Source organism: Embiotoca jacksoni, unplaced genomic scaffold, assembly GCF_022577435.1.
Source record: "Embiotoca jacksoni isolate LCO1_2020_lvr unplaced genomic scaffold, fEmbJac1.0.p SCAF_21, whole genome shotgun sequence".
In the NCBI taxonomy this organism is placed as follows: Eukaryota; Metazoa; Chordata; class Actinopteri; family Embiotocidae; genus Embiotoca; species Embiotoca jacksoni.
The window spans coordinates 2,243,942-2,270,592 of NW_027185352.1; the positions used below are offsets into that span (position 1 = coordinate 2,243,942).

Below are 26,651 nucleotides of genomic sequence, written 5' to 3' on the forward strand. Positions count from 1 at the left end.
GGAGAACCAGTGATTCACTCACCTTCCCCCTCCCACATCTTCCTGACAGATGTTTCATGCTGCCACACCATGTTGGAGGATTACGATCTTCTAGCTATTATATACTGTCATATAAATAAAGGTATCCATATTGTAACTACGGTGGTCGTAAACACAAAATATGATATGACAGACAGGCAGCCTCTGTGATTTTATGGACGGCTGTGAATATGTTTAATGGTGTGCATTATCATATTTCAGAGGTGGAGACATTCTGAACACTGCTGGAGAATTGAGATCGCCCGGTCATGGTATGCTGCTCTACATCTTTTATAGACACACATCTGTCTACATGCAGCGCATATGATGATAGCAATATTAGTCTTTGGTCTTATCTTTAGTCGTCTTATCTGCTGGCTGCATGAGTTAAACTGTGTGTGTCCGTGTGTGTCCGTGTGTGTGTGTGTGTGTGTGTGTGTGTGTGTGTGTGTGTGTGTGTGTTATAATCTCAGCACGGCAACTGATGAACTCACTTACACACTTTGCAAAGTAATAACTTCTGTCTGACAAGTCTTTAATACAGATGAATGAATTTTACTGGACGTGAAATTAATTTCTCCTGGAGAGTATTTTCAGTTATGAACCCAGTTTCTGAGTCATCTGATATGTATTTATGAAAATACGTACGTACGTGTGTGTGTGTGTGTGTGTGTGTGTGTGTGTGTGTGTACATTACATCCACTGACAGTTGTTGTGCAGCTCCTTGGTGACTCCTGCAGCATCAGTGAAGAACTGCCGTCAGACAGGTCACAAACAAATATTTGGAAAGACAAACTTTCAGACACAGTTTATGTTCTCAGTTTCTGATGTTTGGTCTGAACTTGGTGAAACTTTCTGCTGTATCAGTGGACGGTTGATCCAGTGACGATCCATCCATTCCTCTTGTCCAGAACCAAAAATACTGACAAAAAAAGGCCACATGGTCATAATTCTTTCTGTAGACGGTATTAATGACAGCAGTTATAAACATTCATAGAGGCACATTATCATTCATCATCATTGAAGGTGTGTGCAAAGGACAGACATGACAAAATCATAAAGTGTGAACCCGGTTCTTTCCAGGAAACTGACAGATCCTTTCAGGGATGTTTTAGGAAACTCTGAGACCTTTAGGTACTTTTTATATTTAGATTCTCTTCCATGAAGCAACGGCATCCAGAAGAGTGTGATCATCACAAGGTTACTGTGCAGCAGGACAACGACCCCAAACATCCAGCCAGAGTCACCGAGAAGCATCTACAGCTACAGGAAGGAGTCCTGCATCAGATGGTTTGACCCCCACAGAGATCTGATATCAGCATCATGGAGTCATTGTGGATCACATGAAGAGACGGAAGACACCGAGACAGACTGAATCCACAGAACTGTGGACAGTCCTCCAGGAGGCAGAACAACCTCCCGATAAGTACCTTTAAAAACTGAGTGCACCAAGAGCTGCTGCGCTGTTTTTAATTTGATTTTTTTTTTCTCATCACTGCATTTTGTATGAATTTAAGAGACAGATAAATAATATTTGTCTTAATTTTTGAAAAGATCCAAACATTAATTTACTGAAACCTTTTCATAAAACTGAATGTAAAATATTTTTCTTTTATATATTTGTGTTATACTTGCATTGGATCATTATGTTCACTGATATTACTTGTTTACATAATGTTTAATAATTATAAGCATATAGTGTTTTGTAGAATTTTTGCTTTTTCCATTTATTTTTTTTTGCATCGTCACATTTCCACGAGCCTGATGAAATCTTGACTGACCTGATCGTTTTTTTCTGATTGCATGCCAACACCTCCAGCCTTTAACAAAACCTAAAATGAGAAATTAGATTGTGCGGTGAGCAGGAGGAGTTCGGCACTTACATACTGTATGAGTATAAGAATCAACTTTGACAAATGAATCCACAATCACTTTCAGATTGTCAGACTGGCGATTAAACAAAATCATCTAAGATGCCTGATTGTAATTTGACAGAACTGATAAACTGTGCTGCAGCAGCGGCTGTTAGAGAGCATCACAGGAGGAGATGCTGCCACCATGTGGTTGTAAAATAAGTTGTAAAAAGATGTAAAAAAAAACAAATAGTCAGTGGAACGGGAAGGTTCATGACTCCAAATCATCAACATATAAACGACACATAAACCAAGCTACAGTTTTCATGCACTTCTTTAATATATCAGTTTTTCATATTCACAACAAATACATTAAGCTCTTTCTCCGTATGATACAGCTTTAAATATTTTTACACAACCGTTTGTGTCAGAAGTCTTCCTATCAAAACGTCTTTTAATCTTTGTCTCTTTGTTTTGAACATTTTGTAGTTTGTTACATTTGTAGTCTCCATGCCTCCTAGCAAACTGACAGGATTTCCTTTGTACAACTATTTACAGGTGAAAAAAAAAAATCCATTAAGTTTTACATGATAGTTCTCAGTGGAAAGGAATCGTTGGGTTTAAGGTGCAGGCAAGGAGGATAGGGAGGGAATGTTTGAGAAGAAACATGAAAGTAGAGAAAGGCCTCAACACAAAGTCTCAGATGAGGAGGGTGGAGGAGGGCGGAGCCTCAGTGATGGAGCTCAGTGTTTCTATGAAGCTGTAGCAGATACACATATGTAATAATATTCTCATTGGAAATAATAATCTGGAAGTCTGGAAGGGAAATAAAGACGGCACGGTGAAAAACATTATTGTTTACGTTCTCAGGTTGTGTCGTGAACAAGCAGCTGATCCCAGTACAGCAGACAACTGCAAAGTCTATCTGCAAACACAGGGAGGATGGCTGCTGCTTGTGGAGGACGAAGGCCGTGCTTCATCTTCTGAGGCTGACCTGGGAAACACTCGCTCACAGCTTTAACTCGAGGTCGCCTTACCATCTCACCACTGGCTGTATCACATGGTCTTCATCAGCCTGTTTAAACTTGCCATGAACTGAGCATCTCTGACTTTGGGTCTGCGAGGGTTTAGACGTTGACCTCCACAGTTCATTCTTTACCTTGAAAATAGCAGTTGCCACAATCAAAAGCACGTTGAGCTGCGGGAAGTCAACGTGCTGAGGAAGACCATGTGATGCAGGTTTAAATTAGTCGTTAACGAGCTGTAGCGGCGTCACTCCATCTAGAGAGCTCGGGTCGGTTTCCAGACGTACCGTCCCAGACTAACGAAGCCTGACTCTGGATGAACACGTTTTGTAGGAACTATTTCTCCGTAGAATTTAGTTGCCACTGCTCATCGTGAAGTCTGCGGACGGTCCAGCGCAACGAGGGTTGTGAGCCTGAGCTAATTTCCATCCACCTCCACTATACTGAAGTGTCGGCGGTCAAAAGAGCACCGAATCCTCTTCACTGTCAATCACTTGTTCTAACTTTAATAAAGACGTCTCGCTCTTCAGACATTAAGAAGCAAAGTATTAACAAAGTGAGAACAAGTGAGAGAAAGAAACTTTGTTATCAGACCGGCAACAGAAACCTCTGAACTGAGACAAGCTGTCGACGGACTGATGGAATTTAACTGGAGTCTGAATGTACACTTCACATTTTAATACTTGAACTCAGATTACAACTACTTTCATCTGAATTAAAGTCCTTTGACTTGCTAACATCAAACTAAAAGTTCTAATGAGAATTGCCATCTTCAGTCAGAACCATTTTCTTCCCACATGACCTCTGAAGGTACCAGTAATGTTGGAATCACATTTGTACTGACAACACAAAATCTTCAAAATTTTAGAGTTTTATAACCAAGAAATTCTCAGCCGTTAAAGTTGGTGTGACTTTGTCTCTTTCAGCTGAACGAGTTCATGTGGTTGATGAAGAGGTCGTCCTCGGTAGAGAACAACATCAAAAGAGGTGTCATATTTATCCACAGGCCCACACAGTCTCTGTTTATCTGTCCGGCTCTGACCTGAATACGACGTGGAGGTGATGGGCGGATGATGGAGGGGTACGAAGCAGACTCTGCACTGTAAAAATCTGCTGGTGAAATCAGGTGCTGAAATGTCCGGCTGCTGATGAGTGCTAACGTGTGCTTTCTGAAAGAGTGTGTGAAGCAGCAACATGGCCGACACAGACCAACGCTGACTGTCAGACATTACTGCTGCCAGTGACTAGTTTTAGATAACTGAATGTTCTTTAGAGTGAATATAATCAAAACAATATGTCACCCGGGAATCCACATGAATGCTAATGTTGCTCCGTATCTGCAGATGTCAAATTACTTACAAACTCAAATGAGACTTTCTGAATAAACTAAAAGATACAACGACGTAGTGATAAAAACATTTTCTCTCAAAAAAGCAACAACAACAAATGTTGACACAGGTTTGAAGCTACATTACGTTTTAGTATATTTGAAGGTAGAGGAGCTCCACAACAAGCTAAACAACTAAATGGTTCTGTTAGTGTGTTAGAACATCACTATTTGCACATTCAGCAAAAATACAGTAACATTAGCACGAATTTGTTTGCATGCATGTTAAACAGATGTTCACCCTCCTTTTAGCTCTGGTTTGGGCTCTTTAGCAGATAACTGCTCCACATCTGTAACAAGCTGCTGGTTAAGTTGGTCAGTCGGGTTTGTTTAGGTACACAGTCGGGTTGGGAGTCAGAAGCACATTGTTCTCATTACTTGTCCTGGTTCTTACATCTTTATGTTGACTTAAAAAACAGAACAACATAGACGGACTCGATTAAACCTAGAAATACTGTTTAAAGGCCAGCAGCCAATCAACACGCAGCCTTCTCCAAAGTGCACCTGTACTCTGAGTGACATCACGTAGCAGACCAACATTAAGCACCTTCCTTACACCAGCAGATATCAGCCTTCACACACACTTTAGTTCAGTCTCTTTTCATGCATCCAGTCCAGAGAGACTTCAAATCCCACAGCAGATCATTCAGTCTCTGAGTGGTGACTGAAACGTTGCTGTGGGATGAATATTAAAAACACAAACTCACTGGATGATTGATGATCTATAAGATCATTAAAAAAAAACATCAGGTGGGTGAAAAGTTAAAAAAAATAAAAATAAAAAAAAAAGTATCTGCAAATATCAAAGATAAAGCAGAAGGTTCTTCTTCACTCACTGAAGCAGGACTTTGTTGTGACTTTGCACCTTTTAGCACAGATTTGTTTTCCCCAACAAGTAAATTACTACTGCTTTTTTCCACCGCTGGGGATTTTCAACACGTTTCTCGTAACACACTTCAGGAGCTGCTCAGTGACTAAACGATGAGATTAGAGGTGATATGTAGTAAAAGTCAGGGCCGACAGGTTCCACCGGCTTCCTGCGGGCGAAACGTGCTGCCGCCGTCTCTCTGCCCCCGACGCACAAACAACGGACTGATGTGGAAGAAGGAAAGTTGCTGTGGGTGGGCGGAGCCTGATGAGAAAGACAGAGTGCGCAATCCTCTGTGAATGTGAAGAAGCAGTCCGTCAGTGTTTGGATGGACACGTCAGCCGTGTGCTCTACCTCCACACCATCACCCTCTCGGGGCTCGTCACTGTCGGCATGGCGACACGTCAGCTGCTGGAGGCCTCATCGGAGACAGTCCTCAGACGACAACGGAGCAAAATATTCAGTCAGTCCGCGGCAGATGACTCACTCACTGGAAGTGGACATTTTAATCATCTCCGAACGTCACAACTTATCCTTAAAAATAAAAAGGAAAGGCAAGTCGCTCGTTTGCTTCGATCCATCTCTACAAAGTGCAAGTACACGAGTCACAAAGACTGAAACAAGCATCAAAAAGAAGCACTGATAGTTTCAAATAAAGCAGTTCTGAAAATAAACCCAAAAAACAAAACAAAAACATTTCACATAAATAAGAAAATATCTGCAGGCCTGCCTGTACAGAAAAAGGCAAACGACGACAAGAACAAAATAAAAAGAACCTGTAACAACACCTACGACCGTCAACGCACGCTGGAATGAGAAAGTACAGGTGCATGGGTGGAGAGAAAGAAAAGGTGTGATTGAAAGAACATTTCCAGACTAACAGAGCATCAGTTCCTTCAGCAGCTGCAACAAGTAAGGTCCCCATTTTAAGCTGAGTGCAATATTAAAGCCATGTGATCCAAAAAAAAAGACAGAAAGCAAGGAATGACACAACATGCACTTGGGTGTCGACAAAAAACGGGGAAAAACCGTGACGAGCAAAAGGAAAAGCTTCGCTGCGAAGATGCTGTGTGACGACCTGGAAGCTCGAAGAAGCCACAAGTTCTGTACACGCTCGGAGCTGTGGAGGCGGAGCTCCAAACCTTAAACCGGATCAGAAACCTCTTCAGTGCTTCTGTCCTCCCTACGAGCAGCTCAGTGGAGCGCTCCGGACTTTCTGCTGCTTTCACATAAACATGAAATCCATTGAAAGGTGGAGTGTGAAAGCTCCATAAATTAACACCATCTGTTGGCTCTTCAACTGGAATAAGAAATCCTTCTCCTGCAGCCTCCAAACGAATGAGCATTTTTTTCCTGGTGTTGGCCGAAAAGGGCCGACTTTTCTGACTGAAATGGGGAAACGAGCCTCTTTCTCCTGCTTTCACATCAGCGTGGAATGTTTTCACTGATCTGTTGGTAGATAGATGAAGAGCTGTTCTCCTCACAGGTGTCCAATTAGTTGGAGGCAAACAAGAAGGCAAAATAAAGTATTTTGCAGGATGTGGCCTGCAGTGACCCCCAAAAAAGACCACAAAAAAAAAAATACCAAAAGGCCTGCGCAGCCTGAGCTGGAGGAAAACTTTCTTTTAAGATGACGACTATCTCGTAACAAAATGCGAAGGACGAGAAAGCTCAGCATTCCCAGCAGCTGCTAGCTTAAATCGGAAACATGAGAAACAAATGGAAAAAAAAAAAAAAAAAAAAAAAAATCGATCTGTCTTTCAAGTGTTCGTTCTTCAGGTTGACCCACGCTGAGACCTCGGGGACAGGCTGACGTCTGCCTTCCACCAGCTGACGGACGGGAGGCCTCCTCCTCCTCCTCCTCCTTTCTCCTCCTTTCTCCTCCTCCTCAGGCCTCGTTCTGCCGTCACCCAACATGCAGTTCAGTGGCCGGCTGATGTCACAGCCTCCCTCCTCCCCCGCGCGCAGGAAATGACGGGACGAGTTGTGTCCAAAGCCTCGGCTTCTCCTCTCACCTGCGTCTCCTTCATCTTTTCCCTCCAGCAGCAGGTTGATCTGTGGAGGTCTCCATCTTCTCCTCAAAACCTTTTTGATACGAATATCTTCGCCGTGGTTTTTTATTTTCCTTTTGACTTTTTTTTTGCTTGTTATTTTGTCCGAATTGAGTTTTGTCTGTCACCTGCAGGACAGCTGCTTGTTGGAAGGACTCCGGTGAGACGGCCGTCTTCAGGGTGACACGGGAAGAAAACAGCACATTCTTTCTTTGAGACTAGTTTTTCAGTTTTTTTTCGGTAATGAATGAATCCACCGCAGGGACACGAGACTTTTGAGAAGTGACGAGGGATGGACTGGTGGGATCTGCCGCACTTACTTAAACGCTGAAAACTCCCCTGGAAAGGGATGAAGATAAAGAGAAGGTTAGTGCAGCCACAGCAGTGGTGTCTTTTCATTCAGGTTCACCTCAATGAGACGCTACAATGATGTCACAGAGTCAATGTAATGTCAACCGATGCTGCCAGTCTATCTTTATGTAATGTAGAATTAAACCTTCAATTGTGCCGTTTCATTTGACCGGTGGTGATCTACTGTCAGTGAAACAACTCCTGCACTGATTTGAGCACCCCCCCCCCCCCACCCTCCTCCCACTGCTGAGCAGGTTTTATGACGGCAGCTCGTCATCGAATGAATGAATGAATGACTTCAAAATGACTTTTCACACAAGGACAAACAAAAACATTAAGAATCTATGAATAACAATGAGGCAATCATAAAGAATCCCACCACTACCTGTTGTATTATTTATTGCAGGGCTGTGTGTGTGTGTGTGTGTGTGTGTGTGTGTGTGTGTGTGTGTGTGTGTGTGTGTGCATGCGCATATTAATCAGTCAAGTCTTCCCACATTCAAACAGTGCAGAACGAATCATGTTAACCATCATCTGGAATGATGAGATCTGGAGAAAACTGTAATAATAACAACAACTAATAAGATGCAGGCACTAAAGTTTTGCAACAGCATTGCTCTGTTATTGTTGCTGTGTGCTCCAGATGTGTTTCCAGATGTGCTGCCTCACCTTTGCTGTCAGCTGAGACAGTAACTGACCACCAGTTGACCAGTTTATCAGTCGTTATCTTGTTGTTGTTGATGGTTTATAGTTTGTGCATATTTTCTCCCTCGTATTTATTGTCTTACATCTTCAGAGTGAATCCTCTTCAGTGAACTAGTTGGTTAATAAAGTCATGGAGCAATTTGTTGGTACCCTTGCATAACATTTTGTTTAAATAAATTGGTTTTCTCTGAAATCACTTAAAACTGCAAAAGTAAATGATCTTCATCATATTTAATTCAATATTTACTAAAAACCAGATGCTGCTTTCGATTTTTTTCATCAGATTTTCTTAAGGAATTATTTTTTATTATTATTTTCTTATGCGACTTACCAAAAGAATCCAGTTTTGTCTCATGTATAAAAAAGAACATGAAGCTGCTTGGAGATGTTATTTACCTCTAACACGCTGCTCTAGAATCTCCTCAGAGCTGCTTCGCTTGCTCGGCTCCATGTTCAGTGAAGTGCACAATGACACCAAACAGCCGTGAACACTTTCTACATTTAATGACTGATTAAAAGACTGAAGACGTGTGATGCAAATGAAAGAAAACAGTTCGTTTGAAATATGATCCAGACATTCATTTTCTTTCTTTGGGACACCCAGAGGTCTGTCCAGGTCGTTTTAGAAACATCTTTGTAGAAGAAGCAATAATCTATCGTTTTTCACACTCTTTGCTTTTCTCTGAAGTATACATGAGACGATGGCTTTCAGTTTTATCTCTATTCAGGAGGAATGAACCATCTTTTGAATGAGCTGTTAATAGTACCAACAAATTCACCCACGACTGAATCCCAGAGAGGCCGTCATGTGTCAGAGGAGCTCACCGTAGCCACCGGCCTGGATGGGGGTTTTAGGAGAGGCGCAGGCGTACAAGCTGAAGTCCTCCGTCTGAAAGCCGGCTCGGTTTAACGAAGGCTCCGAGGCGCTGCGGTGGATTTTGGGTAATGAGCGAGCCAGCAGCTCAATGGACGCCAAGATCTGAAGGAAAGCACAGAACAGCCACAGGGGTCATTACTCGCCATCAGTGTGATCACCAGCCACAGCTAAACATCTGCTCTGTGAGTATCCAGTCACTGCTGCAGTTCAGCTCGTGAACCTCTGATGACATCTGGTGGAAAAACCCTCAATTCACACCCATTCAAATCTGTCAGCTAAAAAAGAAACTTCACAGACAGATGAAAACAGTCTGCAATCACCACTGACTGTAAATGATCAAATACAGGAAGAGGGGGAAAGATTGCCTCTCCAATAACAGCTCACATTCACTACCAACTTCGAACTGAAACTTTACGCTTCCTGTGGATGTTTCACATTAAAAGCCTCCCTGTAAAGGACGCGTTTCCCTTCGAGCTGCTGGAAGGCTTTTCAGGTGAAACGTCTGCAGTGAAGAGTTTGATGGACAGAAGCTGAACACTGTGTGAAAGAACCACAAAGCAGGAGGAAGAGGAGTTAATAATGAAACCACTATCTCTGATTAAAAGAGAAGCTGAGAGCAGCGGACTCTCGTTTTACTGATGAAGCAGGTGAACTCGAAGGAATCGCTGAGTTTGCACTAAAAGCAAAATGTATAACAAACTACAGCGATCAACCCTTTGATTAAAACCACTGACAGGTGAAGTGAATAACTCGGATTATCTCCTCATCTGTGGAAAGACAAACCCGTCAGAAGGGAAGTGAACAGTCGCTCCTTGAACTGGTTGTGTTGGAAGCAGGAAAAAAAACAGTCAAACGTGAGGATCCGAGCGACTTTGACGGAGAGGCGACAGGTGAGCTCATCTCCACAGTGACAGGTCCAGGCTGATCCCAGTGTGCATTCGTTTGTAGCTGCAAAAGTGGTCTGAGGATGGTCTGTCTTTACCAGCCAGTTCCGTGTCTTGTAGTAAATCAAATGCATCCGTCACACAAAACAGCAGCATCATCATTTGTCACCTGAGGGAAGAGAGGTCGCTCCTCTCTCTTCTTCTTCAGGCAGTCAGCCATCAGTCTCTTCATGGCCTTCGGACAGTTGCTGCGCACCTTGCTGAGGTCAGGAGACAGGTAACCTCGACCCACCATGAATATGATCTACGGGAACAAAACGTTTCGTAGTGTTAAACAGAGCTCAAATGTTACGCGAGGATAAGGGACTGGGCAGGGCAATATTCTCTTTACATAATTAAAAAGCCATAATAGCCTCAGTGGATTACTGTATGGCGATTGATGAGCAGAGCCTTCAGCTGCCAGGCCCTCTCCTGTGGAAGCAGCTTCTAGTTGGGTTTTGGAGGCAGAAACCGTCTCTACTTTTAAATTAGGCTTAAAACCTTCTCGGGCTCTTTACTCAGCTCTACTACACATTCTTCTGGATTCTATTTTCTACTGCAGACATTCCTCCCAATGCAGCGTCGTCACTACAGCGACGCCTCATGAAAGTGACGTGACCTTCGATGCAACAGTGGAGGCTATGGAGTGAAAGCTGTTCTTGATTCTCAGTAGGAGTCAGTTTGTGACAGCAAAAAGACAAACTTTGTTTCTGAGGAGGTTGAACAGGAGAGCTTTCCTGTGAATTCAAAAAATGTGAGGCCGCTCTGGTAGCTTGAAGATGGCAGGTTGGTGCAGGACGTCCCGTGTCGGGCATTCAGTGATTGTGATGATTCTCTCTGACCAATCAGTGTTTTCACCTTTTAGTATCATCTCAGCTCGGTGGGACCGTGACGGAGGAGACACCAAAAATATCACCTAATTGTATTCATAACTGTTTCCTGAGGGAAAAGCAACGAGCCAGTGGAGCTGATCCGAGTCAGCTAGTATGAATGGTTTTATTTTCCAACTTTAACATGTTCCTTTCCATGTGTGATTAGAGCCATGCTCTTGGTTCTATGTGCTGAACATGATCGTGCCATCCCAGTATCAACCCAAACACTGATCACTCAAAGCGTTTCTGGCAGCTGGAATTATCAGACAGATCATCTGATTTAATCACCTCTATATAATGTTTACTTTTCTGCCTGAAGTCCCTTTAATAGAATAATGTAAAATTCAATCCTAGGTTTGAGATATCGGAGACGTCACTGCTTCAAGTCATTTCTGCCTTTCTCGTTTATACTATGGGAGCACAGTTTGGCAGTTTGCAGCGAAGTGTGGTTCCCCAGATGTAATCAGCACATCAGACCGCCCTTATATTGTTCTCCATGAACTCACTGCAGCAGAAACAAACGTGTAGAGAAAGTACCGCCATCAGTGCTGAATTCACCGAGGTTGTTAGTTAACGATGAGTGACGGGTTTCAGTGCAGCTTTTAACTCCCTCCTGTGATGAATGTTTGAGAATGAAACATCATTTATATCATTGTAACTTTATATATCCTTAGTGACTTGAAGATATCACTGTGGGAAATTATAGAGGGTATTTTTCTGGACTCTTATAAGGCGACGATTGACTCAATAAATAATTGTCACAATTGGGACACGAGACCGTAGCTGAGTAGCACGTGTTAAAAGTTCTGCTCTTCTGGAGAGTTGATGTGCATCAAAACATCATCGTGTGTCGGACTTCACACAGAAAACAACCTGTGTGTGTGTGTGTGTGTGTGTGTGTGTGTGTGTGTGTGTGTGTGTGTGTGTGTGTGTGTGTGTGTGTGTGTGTGTGTGTGTGTGTGTGTGTGTGTATCATACAGGGAATGAATGTAATTACAAAGTGGGGCTCGCCATGCGCTGATTTTATTATTTTGCCGCTGTTGCTGAAGAACGGATGCTTACCTCCTGTGTAGTTTTTATTGATTCTGTGTTTGACCTCTGCGTTACCCTTTGTGTGTTTGATTTTTATATATATATCTCATTTTAATATTGTTTTATACTGTTACTTTCTTGTTTTAACTTCTTGTACAGCACCTCGTGACCTTGTGTTCGAAAGGTGCTTTATAGATAAAGATTATGATTATAATGAATATTTGAATCCTCTCACCTGGTCTCTGTTGTTGATGTTGGAGTAGGGCAGGGCGCCCGACATCAGCTCGTAAAGCACGATTCCAAAGGCGTAGACGTCCGACTGGAAGCTGTACGGATTCTTGTCCTGCAACCGGATCACCTCTGGAGCCTGACGGAGCAGAGGTCACATGACTGTCACACCGCACAGAAAACCTCACACACAGTCTACACACCTTTGTTTTTACTTTTTTATTAAAAAAAAAAAAAAAAAAGTTTTACAACTGTGACTTGTATAAAAAGTAGGTTTGTTTCTAAATGTATGTGACTATTCATACACTTACTATATTGCTATTTTAAATTAATTAGTTAATGTTAAATTATTTGGTATAATTATTTAATCATTATAATTAATAGGATTATTATTGTTTTCATTTCAGCTGCAATCATTATGCCAGAAATACAAAGACAAGGAATTGTCCCAGAATTTAGAAGACGTATGTCAGACAAAAAGAATGACAAAAAAACAGCTAAAGAAATGTAAAAGTGTTGAAGTGGAGATGGAGACGACCACTGACCATCCACAGGATAGAACCAGACAGCTGTTCAAACTGGTGCGAGCCGCTCCAGCGGGACTTCACCGTAGCCAGACCAAAGTCACCGATCTTCACCGTCAGATCCTCATGGAGGAAAATATCTGGAGGAGAGAAGGTCAAAGAAAACCCCTTCTTCTTCTTCTGCTGAGCTGCTGATGTACGAGCCTCTACGTTCATCAGCAGACGAGGACTTCAGGTTTAACTGACACGTTTTGAAAGGATACTGTTGCTCTTCAGATCTCTGTGGATGATGGACTTGGCGTGCAGGTAACTGAGGACGGAAAGACAGATGTTGTTAGACGGACATGATGGCAGGTGAGGTGGACCTCCTGCTGTGTTGGCGGGGGACTCACTCCATGCCCTGAGCCGTCTGCCGGGCGATGTCGATCAGCTTGATCATCTCGAACTTGGTCTCGATGATGTGCAGGTGGTGGTACAGGCTGGAGCCTTCGCACCACTGGGTCACGATGGCCAGCTGGGGTTTGGTGGTGTAGCCCATGAACAGCAGGATGTTCACATGACGCGTTTTCCTGGTGCAAACACACACACACACACACATGATCATAGCTGTTACTGTGCGGCAGTATGAAGGGGGGAGGTTAAAGAGGAGGCGACAGAAACTACCTGAGGACTCCCACTTCGTTCTTGAAGGCCTGAAGCTGCTGTGGCGTGGGAGCAGTGACGTTGAGCATCTTCACTGCCACATCACCTGGGAGCACACGGACAACAAGTCGGTCGACAAATATGTCAAAGTCCATTGAAAGAAAATGTTACATCTGAGAGCGTCCAGCATCCTCAGAGCGCAAACATCTACTGAGCTGCTAAATGGGAAAAATAAAAGCTCCTCCTAATTTGTTTATCAAGTATTTACAACTTATTTCCATTACTATGCTTCAGACTGACGACCCTGTGACGTTCTACCTGAGACCCAGCGCCCTCTAACCATATATGGTATATATAACTCCAGTCATTTTTGATTCCTGAGACTCGTCCTGACGTGGTCTGAGTTCGGTTCACTTCTGAGGGGTTTCACTCTTCACATATGTGCAAAGAAGGCTGACTAATCGCTACGAGTTCATTTTGAGGGCTGAAATGTGCAAAACACCTTTATTGTCCAAAATTTGATGAAAAGGACGAAACCAAAAATGTGTGGGTCGTTCTCTAAGAACTTCCTGACTTCACTACCCAGTTAAAAACTCTCGGTGCCGAGCCCACTGGTTCTTACTGAATATGTGCATTTTTAAAACCAGCTCACAGATTTATGGTCTCTGTAGTTTTTAACAAACTTTGCTCAAACATTAAATGAATCAACGTTTGGTGTTCTCGTGACTACAGGTGTATGTGGGGTGGAGTCAAAATAACCAACAGAGTGTGTATATGTGCTAATGAAGGAAGTGCAGCAGCGGCTTCTTTAATAAAGAGCTTCCTCCACTAAATTCACTGGCTCATGTTTATAATGTTGATTCCCAGATATGCAAACTTACTCTTCACGTGGTCTGAAAACAAAGAGCATCACGAGTCTCACCGTGCCACTTTCCCTTGTAGACGGTTCCAAAGGATCCGGAGCCTATCCTCTGACCCAGAGTGATCTGACCTTCGGGGATCTCCCAGTCGTCGCTGGAGTCCCTCCTCCCCAGAGTTTTCTGTTCCACAGGACACTCAGTCAGCACAAACATAGTGATCCACGGAGAGCCGTGCTCTCATCTGGGACCGGCTCTCACCATCTTATTGCGATCCTCCGACGAGGAGGACGACTTGCGCTCCCTTTGTTGGCACGGCGACTTCTGTGGGACCTTGACGCTGGTCAGAGAGCCGGGCAGAGAGGCGGGGGGCGTGGCTGACAGCCCGGTGGTGGAGCCTGGAGAGGAAGAGGAGCAGCGCAATAAGACAGATGAGGAAGGTGGGAAACACAGATCAACAAGAAGGTGAGAGAAAGCAGGAGGAGGTAGAGGAGGTCTGGGCGAGGACAGGGAGGACGGAGGCTTCTCATCGGGGGGAGGGGGTGTGTGTGTGTGTGTGTGTGTGTGTGTGTGTGTGTGTGTGTGTGTGTGTGTGTGTGTGTGTGTGGGGTCACATGCAGAGGAAAGGTGAGGGGGTGCTCGCTTGGATGGTACGTAATGGTTTAATAAATAAGAAGCGACTTCTTGCACATTAAGATGTCTGAAGCAGAACGTGGATGAGGAAGTTACATCTCATCCAGAACATCTTTGATTTCAAGTTGGATCTCTAATTGCTTCTTGTCCTTAAATAAAAACAGTTAAGATTTTACCTCTGTATGAAAACTAAGGAAATAAATATTGTTTTGCTGATTGCAAGCTCTGAAACTTTTCTTTTTGCTTCATCAACAATTGATTTATGGATATATTTATTTATAGTGGATGTGTAAGATAAAGCTACAGTCTGGAGCTCAAACTGAATGACGTCAATTTGAGTTTCATGTTTGTGTTCAGATTTGACTGAGTTGGACTCGGTAGGAGATTTTGAAATGTCAAAGGTCACACAGCAGAAGTCTGCAGATTAATTTTAATGAATTTAAACTGCCTCCCAGTTGCCCGTTTAAGTCAAGTATAATAACTATAAAAGTTATTAATATGATTTTAAAACTGCAGACTCCAAGTTAAACAAAATAAAAAACAGAAATACATGGTTCAAATTAATCTGTAAATAGAGCTAAATGATTATTCAGTTCAATCATCATAATACATTATTTTACACTTTTAATTCTACCAGTGTGTTAACAGGTTGTATCCAACGAGTTATGTTGCCCGATTCCTAACACGCAGACAGGAGTCTTTTAAAAACTAAGGTTAAGACCGCCACTAACATGTTATCCTAATGAATATGTGCTGATAGCTGACGCTCTGTGACCGACTGCTTTATTTACTGCTCATGCAGAAACGTGTGAATCTATGGAGCCACAAACTGAACTGGAGTTGAATGTTGACAGAACTTTGCCGTTTAAATATTCAGTCTGTCCATTTAAAAGGAATCAAACATCTAAAACTTTTGGTAAATATTTGAATGTGGCTTAAGACTGAAGTCAGGACAAGTGCAGCTTGTATTTTTGACGAATTCACCGTCACAAAAAAGATCTTAGTTTTTGAATAATTCTTCCCAATCATTTACAAATGATTGAAGAACAGTAATCTCATGAGTGGAACCACCATCCATAGAACAAGAGGTGTGTGATCAGCGGTGAGATGTGTAACCTGTGAGCTGTCGGGTGTGTGGCCGAGACAGCAGAGAGGAGAGAGAGAGAGAGAGCGAGAGAGAGAGAGCGAGAGAGAGAGAGAGAGAGAGAGAGAGAGAGTGGGAGGACACAGTGGATGTGACACAGGGCTGAGGGTGGTGTGTGGGTGGAGGTGGTAAAGGACACAGGAACACACAGAGGCCTAACTACCTCGGAAAACAGGCTCGGGCTCAAAATCAAACACTATGTCATTGGGGTAGGAGTATAGGAGGGGGCTTGAGGTCCGTGTTCGGTGCTTCCTCAAGCAGCGGGCGGGGTGGGTCGGGGGGGCTGCAGGGCAAAGAGAGACAGACAGACCATCACTGCTACTCACCCTGCCCCTCTCCAACTAACTAACTAACTAAGGCTACAACTCTGTCAGTCAGGATGTCTGCAGGTCTCACACTGATAATTTAACTTTAATATACAGCACTGTGCAAAGGTTTTAGACACTGGATTAAAAAAGGTGCTCACACCAAATACTAGTTGGATTTTGTTTTGTTCTTTTCTTTATGCTGCACGTTGTATGTAGTTAACTAATAATATTAATAATGATAAAAGTGTTGACTGCATCATTTTGAAAGAGTCCTAAATTTACTTTTCGAGCCTAAAAACTGTGACACAGCACTGTATGGAACACATTTCAATGTCAACAAGGAAAGAAAATCTGGATGTCACAGAAAGATCAGATTATGTGCATTTTAAAGAAGATCCAGATTCAGACGGAAACAAGTCTTCGATATTATGAAATACATTGTGAAAATTATGCAGCATTGGCAGATAGTTTGTTTGTTTCTACAACCTTTTAAAAAAAAATACCTGTTTCTGAATTATTCTAATCCAAGAAAAGTTACCTAATGAATCCTCCTTACATCATGAAAACCACAATGAGCCCTTGATTTACTCTTACATGGTTTTAGTGTTTCTAAACCTGTGGGCTGAAGATGAAAAAATCATGAGCTACATTCTTCTGGTGTCCAGAGGAGCAGTTTGGCCTGGAGGACCTTTTCTTCCAGAAACCCACAGATCTGAAAGCTCCCCAGTGACTGAATGACTGCAGGACTGAGCTGACTCGAGTTGTTGGGTCTGAACTCCACACACACACAAAAGACCAGGAGCACGCAGACGCGGGATGGTGGGGAAAAAAGCCACATAATGAGTCTGAAGCGTCCAACTTTGATTCTTACCTCCATCTGATCTCGGCAAGCCCTGATCTCGAATCAGGTCCTGAAATGAAGGTAGAAAGAACAAATAAATAAGAACAGCCAGTCAGAGATAAATAGATGTGGACTTGCTTTCAGGAGTACAAGATGAGGAGTATTTAAACTGGCTGAAAACATTTTTAGGACTTCACCTCACCAGCAGTTAGAAACCAAAGGATGAAGAGCTCTGGAGGATCAGAAGAATGACCTGCAGATCTTCTCATGTGGAGTCACAGACTGGGGATGTCCCGTTTTCATGGCAATAAAGTTCAAACAAATGAGATGCGACAGATATGACGCCATCAAAATGAGCTGGTCTTTATTCTGCAGCTCAGCCTCAAACAGTTGGTGGAGTCCTCCAGCTGTGAGGATGTGTGTTTATGGTCCTCTCATACAGACATGCTGATATAACCTCCTCTTAGCTTCATTAGCGACCGATGGGCGACGTCCAGGTGAGAGCAATTTAAGAAAACTTAAAATCCGAAAGATGACTAAAATCATTTACCTTGTTAAAAGATGATGGTAAAAATGAGCAGGAAGGAATTTTAAAACTTGATGAAATGTGGATTTAAAAACAGAATTTCTGACGGCCAGAAGAAACACCAATGCGTATAAACAGACTGCTAGATGTGTTGTTGTCTAAAGTCTGAGGCAGCTAACATCTTTATAAAGAGGTGCACTGAACTGTAACTGCTGCTGATACTGTTTTCTGTCTCATCTTCACTCTGCTTTCAAAAAGCTCAGCTTTTGTTGACAGAAATGCAGCTTTAATGTGGATTACAGCACCCCCTACCGATGATCCTGTTACAGCGCCCCCTACCGATGATCCTGTTACAGCTAAGCCCTGTTTGTATTGTTCTGGACGACCAGCACTTCAATACTTGAAATAGCATTAACTAAAAGTCCAGTGAGAGTCATTGCTAATGTGAGCACGTTAGGCTAACCAGACTCCCACTCTGGAATAACAACTTGACACGCGTGAAAAGTTTCGAAGGGTAAAATATGTGAAGCTACGTGGGCTTAGTAAAGACCAGGGGATCTGAGCAACACCAGCTCCCAGCTGTTGTCTGAGCCGACAACCATTGTCAGGGCAAACACACGCTCGCATCCTGTTTCCATGAATACATCATCGTAAAGATGGTTTCAGCCTCATCATACTTCATCAGTGAGGAGGAGCAGACTCACATCGATGTTGACAGGCTCGATGGTGTTGATATGGACGTTAGGGGCCGAGGACGAACGGTCCCGCTGGCCAAACTGGTTGCGGTGGTCCTCCTCGTTGGGCCGGAAACTGGGCGGGATGGGTATGGACTTGGACGGGGACACAGTGGTGTGGCATATCGACCTGGAGACAGGATGTTAGCTGGACGTGTGTCTACACAGTTTTATGAACATTTACTCTGAAAAAAACACACAAACGTCAGCTGCGGACTACTGAATCTCTCCATGCTGCACATGAGGAGGAGAATGACTCCCATTGTTCCACGGAGGAACGTGGAGGTGGAGGACTCACCCGGTGGAGTCGGAGGGGGGCAGTGACGGACAGACCTCAGACACAGGGGTGGTGCCCTCTGAGGAGACCTCCTCCTGGGTGAACGGGTGGTGCTCGAAGAACTTGGACACCAGCAACAAGCTACAGAGGAGACAGCATACAGCTGGATTATTAGGAATATTTATCGTTCAGCCTTTCTAAACCTGGAAGCATAATCTTAAAACAGAAGAAACAGGTCATGATTATCGTGACCACTGCCAAAAAAAGAAAAGAAAAAAAAAAGGTGTCGTAATCCAGTCTGACAACAGACTTCTACCAGCATGTTGGTGAAAGTTTGACCTCATTGTTACAACGACACAACAAAGACCTGATCTTTACATCAGCGTGTCGTCCCAGTGACATGACGGCGCTGCAGAAGGTTTCACATTTACTTCCGTATCGGAGGGTTTGGATGACAGCAGCTCTGCAGATGAAGACGTTCCTCAGACTGCGGATGAAGAATTAGGTTTTGTCCCGTTCATGAAATAAGTAATATTCTTTTTGTGTTATATTAAATTGGTTGTTTCGAGAGTACTGAAGTCAAGGTATTGGTCTAAGTATCAAACATTTCCAGCCCTACTGCCTTATAGAGGTGCTGAAAGATCCAAGGTATGTAGGAGTGACTGTAAAAATATGAAAAGACCCTTTTTTCCCAGATATGCATGATAAATACACCATGTGTGTCTTCAATAATCAGAGAGCAGTCGTACTACCATGAGTAATGGTAACGGCCACTTTCACGTACTGCTATAAAAACCAAATCCAAAAGTCACAGCAGAGATTGTTGAACGGTGACAACACAGGTTCAATCCCAGACTGCTCAGCGTTGTCGTCCTTCCCGTGTGCGACTTACTCTAACTGGTCGTAGTTGACACACATGAGAGGAACCTCGGTGCTGCAGCGCTGGTGGAACTTGTAGCCGCAGGTCTGACAGCGGAAACCCTGGAACAGCAGCTTTCTGCAGAAGTCACAGAAGGCCAGAGTAAAGAAGGTCTTCCTCACCTGTCAATCAAACACACACAATCAGAAACCACATAAGTGATGGAGTGTTCGCCGTCAGTCACGCGAGTCGTGACATGAGATTTTGTCGAACAGTTCTTACAAAGTTGTGTGTGGTGAGCGGCACGTTCTCCAACACTTCTACGTGCAGCTCCTCTCCCGTCAGCCAGGAGATGTCCGTGTCCCAGCCGATCGGCTTCTTCTCTCTGAAGCAGGAAGTGGAGAGTATCAGGAAGTGTCTACAGCTCACACGGCTGCTGGTTTAACCAGCACTATGTGCAAACACAGACGCGCTGCTGGTACGATTCTGCTGCGGCACGTTTGTGGTTTTGATACAACAAAACAATGCTTCCAGCACTTTTGCAGTACACAGTATACTGCACGACTGTCAACATCGAGAATACATGACAGTGGGTAAAAAGGCAGGAAAGGTCTGACGGCTTTGATTCGACATTTGCTGCCAATTCATTTAAATCTGATTAAAATGCCTTTCAACAATATGGAATCCATCATTTTCTGTTTACATTCAGAATTCACAACAAAACGTGGCTGAAAGTAAAACACAGTGTCTGTTCCTGCTGGACATCATTCAATAACCAGAGTACTGTTTCAGTTTCCAACAGAAGGGGGCGATGTTCCTCTTACTGCTCCCAGTTTATCTCCCATTTCACACCAGCCAGTCACAGCTGTGATCATTTTCATAGTCCCGTTGTTATTGTGTCACCACATTGACTTCTGACACCATTGTTTAGGACAGATTAGAAGTATATGCTCAGTTTATCAAAACAATACACCGTTTCATTGTTTCTCTTTTCTGCAACACCTTTTTGACGTTGCATAAAATGTCATTTAAAACCTTTTAAATGGTCAACCTCTGTGAACTGTGGCTCCTCATATGTCAACATAACTAAATAAAAGCAGTATGTTCTGGACCTGCATTTATTAAATTGCTAAAACCAACATTATGGACTTGGAACACTCACAACCTGTAGGGTAAAAACAATTTGTTAAACATCTTCTGACTTAAAAAGTGTCTTTAATATCAGAAAAAGCCTCTGAAGCTCTTCGATGTCTGCGCTAAAACAGTGAGGACAACGCCTGTTTTCTTTCTAATCCCTACAATAAGAATTAATATACAATATATCAACGACTGAAACATTACAGGCTGATGATCAAGAAAATGTAATTACAGTTATTGCAGTTGATAATTCAATTTCAGCCTATAATCATGTCCGAGAACATGAACTGTCAGGAATGCCACATGGTCCCTCCAGTCCAGCCTTTTTCCTTCTCTGAGGGTACTGTGATCAGTCATGTGATTACTTGAGAGTCACTCTTGAAAGTGACTTTTCCACCTGAGATATGTGTGTAATGGTTGACTGTGATCCTGAGGAGTCCTGCTGTGCAGCACACTCACCCATCCTGAACCCTGTAGACCGCACAGCACTCTGGGATGAGTCCTCGCATCATCAGAGCTTTCTTCAGCGAGTCTCTCACCGTCATCCCGCAGCGGGCCGGAACCTGGACACAGCACAACACCACTCACTGAACTAACATGGCCGACAACAGACAGGAAATGAGCCGAGACATCCTCACTGAGTTTGGATGTTCAACGGTGGAGCGACGGCCGTGCTTGTAGCCATTAGTGGTGGTTAACATGGTTTGTGCTGGCAGCTCGGCTTTTATCTGCAGTTTCCCACCGTGGAGCTTGTCAGAGTGAAAGGGGGTCACCTACATCCACTCGTCTCCCTGGGCCTCTTCCGCCGGAGTTATACTTGCTTAAACTAAATGTAAACATGTCCGAGGCCGTTAGGTCCATGCGCGGCGAAAAATAATGAAAAACAGAGTGTGGACGGAGCCAATGGGGAGTTTTGTTCCCCTATTATCTCAGAATCAGCAAAGCAGTGACAGTTTATTGTTTCCATCAGACAAATCCAGATGTTCTAATGGTATCCTTGTGTCTCTGGTGCGCCCCCTAGTGGAGTCATCCAGTAACACACAGCGTACAGAGTACAAAAATGTTCACAGCTGATCATCAACCTGCAGAGAACCACAACATTGATAAAACGTACGTAGAAAATCAAAGTGATGTGGACCTCTGCAGGGCCGACTCAGCTCGAAGACTCAAGCATCTGAACTCCGTCCCTCATGAACCACAAACACATATTATTCCTCACATTGAACCTCAACTTCTCTCATCAAATCCAAAGTGAATAAAATGTGTCCATCAGTTATCTCGGTGTTGTTAGCTAAAGTCACTCCTTCTTATTAGTTTTCTGGAGGTCCATCTGAAAATAATCCCTCATTCATTAGAAAAGAAGATTCAAAAAGACCTGTTTTTGGGGGCGTGTCTGTTTGATTGACAGCCCTGTGGTGCAGGCAGGTTACAGCTATCGGTGGGCGGGACGTAGTATCGTTGCGCTTTAAAGAGATGCACTGCAACCCTGAAATTACTCACAAACGTGGATGTATTTGTCCTTTTTCTTTTTACTGCACTTTGGAGGAAGTTAACTGATAAATCAAAAGGATGTATGGGGTTATTTTAATAATGTGTTTTTGTGAGCATTGTCAATTTACTTGTAGTAGAGCTGGGTGACAAAACATAATTATAATAACAAATTCTTAACTTCGATTCTGAATCAATTCACAAATGCTGACAGCATTATTAAAATAAGTTAATAATGTCATGGTGATGAAACGCAAAATGAAAACCTCCACTAGGAGTTCACAGTGCAGCACTGAGACGATGTACAACACACACAGTGGACGTATTTTCAGTGCATCTTTAAACAGGCAGGTATCTCTTCCTCCCTGACCAAACTCCAGCACCAACAACAGAGAGCAATATTTACAAGACCATAAAGAGTTTAATTATCAATCGTTTAATTCTATCTAATGGAGAATAAAATAAATGTGGTTTTTGTTTCTTCTCTCAGTTTCATAATTCAAAGCTTTAAAATGACGTTCTCTTTGGACGAGCTGAGGAGGAGTGAGAGGCGGATCGAACAGTGAGCACGACGCCACTTATACAGGCAACCGGGCTGCACCCCAGGCCTGTCAATCAAACCAGGAAAAACCCCCGACATACATCTCTTTGAAGCCTAATATCTGATTGATGATGGACCCGATGACACGGACCAGAAGGAGTTCATTTAGCTGATGAAGCCATAATGACTTGCAGAAAAAATTTACCAACTTCATGAGAGAAGTTGATGCTTTTTGAAAGGATGTCGATGTCTGTTCTAGGTCTTTTTTAGCACTTTCTCGTTGGCTTCACCGCTCAGACCCAGAGACTGCGTCCAGTTTTACACAGTTTCTGGTTCTGTAAATGTAGAATTCATCCAAAGAGAGGATGTGGGACGTACCACTGTTCTCTGTTTGTTGGGCAGGAAGACCCTGACGATGGGTTTCTGTGGGGAGCGAGGGTTGGCTCGGCTGGCGTCGGTGGGGGTCTGCAGGACAGCCAAAGTGTTGGGTGCGGAGGGAAAGGCCTGAGCCCCCCCTCCGATCCCACACCCTCCCGTCTTGACCTCCAGAAGGGCCGGCATGTGAGACGGAGAGCAGGAGAAGTCTGCGCCGTTGCCCATGGCCTCCAGCAGCTGCTGCTCCCTCTGCTGCAGGGCGTCCAGTTTACTGGTGTACTCCTCATAGGCCTGGAGGGACGACACGCCGACAGATCAACACATTCAGCACCTCCACTGGAGTCACAACATTTAGCTTCCTGAAACGTTACATTACCTGAAGGAATAGCACTCTTACCTCTAGATATATGGAGGGAGGATTGTGTTCTCCTCCAAACTTGTCCAGAAGAGCCTCTAAGTGTTCTTGTGTCAGCTTTATCATCTGTTTGATGTTCCAGATCTGAAGAAACACACAGATGTTGTGACCGTTAACATCATTCAGTGAATGAACAACAGCCAGAGTTCAGATGTGGAAGGACTCGTGTCCTCTGATGATGCTCAAAGCATTCTCAGGATTTCCACTTATTCCAGGGTCATATTTCTGCCTTTTAAAGTGTTCACTGTGTGATCTTAGTGCAATAACATCTCGCCATGACTTGGCTCATACGGGACCATCAGACCTGAGGACGCACAGAGATGTGTTGGGAGAAGACCACCCTCGACCTCGAGAGTGAGGGAGAGCGAGGGAGGGAGGGAGAGCAAGCGAGGGAGAGTTTTCTCTGACCAGTGTTTGGTTTCATGTTTTTGTCTTCATTCATATGTAACTATGTCCATGTTGTTTTATTCAGTCACAATTCCAATCTCATCTCCAATGTTTCATTCAAACTGATGTTATTCTGCTGACAATAAAAACCTCTTCCTGTTCATGTTTCACACTAAAAGTCTGTTAAGAAAGAAAAGGATTGTATCTTTTACAATGGCTGGAAGGTTTTTAAAATTTTAAATGTGCAGAAAGTGTTTTGTTCAGTGTTTTATTGACATTAGCTGAACTGCAATTAAAATGCCGAATGTAATAAAAAAAAAAAAAGGGAGAGCAGCTTGATGAGTGACACAACTCTGTTGTTGTGCGCTATTCAGGAAATACAACATCACCAAGCGACGGTCAGCCAATAGTTGATTTGAGTTACTAAAGATTCTTTTAACCATTAAAATGAGAAGAAGCTCGAGCTCCGTGACCCGTGATAAAAAATATGATCGTCACATTTTTTTCTGGATTCTCAGTCTTATTGATCTCATTGTTGATTTTGCTATATTTGCATGCATGACACCATATGATGAACTGCACAGATAAAAAATAGATCTACAGCGTGTAAGAGTGTGAAAGTAACAATACAAAGAAAAACACTTTAGGAGAGACAACAGCATCTATAATAGAATGAGTCAGAATTAGAGTCGACAGAAGATTTAACATGATAAAATCAAAAGACTAAACAGATCCACGTGTTCTTCATAACAACCTCAAACATCGTCACTAGATCTTAGAAATATTCCTTTCATAAAGAGTTTTCCTTTATAAATAACATCAATGGATTAATCAGTCTAAAAATAATAAACAGTAAAATGAGGAAAAGACGATAAATAATAATAAAGAATAGAAAACAAAACAGGCAGCAGATTCCTCAAAAATGAGAAAAACTAAGAATGTTAGCACTGATACAATTAGGCAATAAATTAATTAGTCTATTAACAGAAAATTAATCGTGACTAATTTGGCTCGGAGAGTAAAAGTAAAAACAGGGAAGAGTGTAAGCAGAAAGGCAGCTATTAGTTCTGTTAAAGAGGAAGAGGGAAGACAGGGAGGAAAGGCCCAGATCTCTGCTTGTTTTTTAACATGTCATCAACTAAACAATTGATTATTTGAGAAAATGATTTGCAGATTAAGTGATAATGGTCGTAACTGTTGGTTCAGCCCTAAAAATCTTAAGTTTTAGTCACTTTTTAAATGCATGTATAACATCACTATTATCAGTTAAATGCAATTCGATCAAGTTCCATCTATCAATGAGCATGTTTACAGGTGCACCAGTATTCTAGTTAGAATCAGGTTTGAAGAATCCTTTGACCTGAACCGCCGAGTCGTTGAAGGTTACTTATATGTGGGCAAAGTTTTAACTGCGATGGATCAATCTGGTAACATAAGCTGCTCTGCAACAGGTTCCCTTCAGAAGAACAGATCAAAACTCACATCTGATCAGATCACAATCATCAGTCCGATCATTCCTACAAAATTAGAAAGTTACAGGAAGTAAGAGAGCGACTTTTACAGATCAGGTGAGTCATTTTGTTGTTCCAGGACTCCACGTGTAACGCTGGTTAAAAAACAGAGCTTCTAAAAAAAACAGAACAAATGTTTACAACTAAATAACTACATAATGGTGATCACAGCAGCGTCGTAATTTCACAAAGATTTTCATTGCTAGGAATCCTGACGGCGTTGATGCTTTCTTATTTCATCACAGCGTAAAACATTCGGAGACTTTGTGATGATAATTGGATTTTTTTTTTTTTTTTAACCCTATCTTTGATTTGAACAAGAATCCACAAACTACAACAAGTCCCTTTAATTTCACTTATTTTGGTGCATCACATATTCATATAACCTATAGTTTCCTCATCATCTGTCGAAAAAACAACAACTTCTTTATACGAGCCCCTGACTACAAATGTCGTCCTGGCTTCCCAGGTTTGGATGTCGTACCCGACACCTGCATGGACACATCTTAAGGAGGTTTCCCAACATTCTGAGATGGTCAGAAATCAAGACGGACACGACTTCACTCTGACACTCAGAGTCCTGGATGGTGTCGTGACCATATCCAGGGTTATGAATGAGCAGGTTTCTAATGCTCCATTCACATATTATATTCTGAAAATGATCAAAACCAAAACTTGCATATAAACACTCAACATTAAGAATCAGTTCCACTAAATGAACCAATAATTAAGTTAATGGATGTAATTGGATGGTAAGCTTTGCTCCACTCGTATTAAAACAATAAAACGGTTAGAATTTTCTAAAGCATAGATTATGTTTTTAAGCCAACGCTCAACCATTGTTTAAAACCAATCTATAGCTAATCCATCATAGTCACCTTTCATTTTTCCTCTCGTTATGTCACATTTCTGTTGTGAACAGACTGCGTAATGAAAAGTCTTCTGGTTAATGTGTTCAAGGAAGCTCCAACAACTGAGTTCAGCAGCAGAAGCTCCACATTAATGCAAGGAGACATTACCTTTTGGCTTTCATAATTTGATTTGCTTACCGATAACCTACGTTACCTTAAATTATGAAGGCTGGTATTTGTTTGGCTGTTGAAGCGTCCTAGACTGCAACCGGAAAGCACCGTCAAACACGCACACTACTCTCAGCCCCGCGGCCATCAGACAACCGTCTTAGGAACTCTGAAGCTTTGTCTGAGTTTCAGTTGTATGTGCCAGGTTCCACATGTAGTTCCTGCTCCATAAACCTTGAAGGA

General features: G+C 42.8%; 1 protein-coding gene across 2 annotated transcripts in view; it reads right to left on the reverse strand.

Moving 5' to 3' along the window:
* Window positions 1-2,187: 2,187 nt before the first annotated feature.
* braf (B-Raf proto-oncogene, serine/threonine kinase) overlaps window positions 2,188-26,651 on the reverse strand; it is a 28,275-nt gene continuing 3,811 nt past the window's right edge. The window contains exons 2-20 of one of the 2 annotated variants that reach the window (XM_069156380.1): window positions 23,474-23,575; window positions 23,080-23,367; window positions 21,132-21,235; window positions 19,818-19,920; window positions 19,569-19,717; window positions 18,698-18,817; window positions 18,370-18,529; window positions 17,170-17,209; window positions 16,154-16,273; window positions 14,475-14,611; window positions 14,279-14,396; window positions 13,378-13,462; window positions 13,107-13,283; window positions 12,978-13,024; window positions 12,736-12,854; window positions 12,198-12,329; window positions 10,189-10,323; window positions 9,084-9,237; window positions 2,188-7,541 (exon numbers count right to left, since the gene is read on the reverse strand). In XM_069156380.1, coding sequence (XP_069012481.1) covers window positions 7,519-7,541; window positions 9,084-9,237; window positions 10,189-10,323; window positions 12,198-12,329; window positions 12,736-12,854; window positions 12,978-13,024; window positions 13,107-13,283; window positions 13,378-13,462; window positions 14,279-14,396; window positions 14,475-14,611; window positions 16,154-16,273; window positions 17,170-17,209; window positions 18,370-18,529; window positions 18,698-18,817; window positions 19,569-19,717; window positions 19,818-19,920; window positions 21,132-21,235; window positions 23,080-23,367; window positions 23,474-23,575 — 2,313 coding nt within the window. In that variant the 3' untranslated portion in view covers window positions 2,188-7,518. The remainder of the gene's footprint in view (window positions 7,542-9,083; window positions 9,238-10,188; window positions 10,324-12,197; window positions 12,330-12,735; window positions 12,855-12,977; window positions 13,025-13,106; window positions 13,284-13,377; window positions 13,463-14,278; window positions 14,397-14,474; window positions 14,612-16,153; window positions 16,274-17,169; window positions 17,210-18,369; window positions 18,530-18,697; window positions 18,818-19,568; window positions 19,718-19,817; window positions 19,921-21,131; window positions 21,236-23,079; window positions 23,368-23,473; window positions 23,576-26,651) is intronic. The other variant, XM_069156382.1, reaches the window with a different exon arrangement.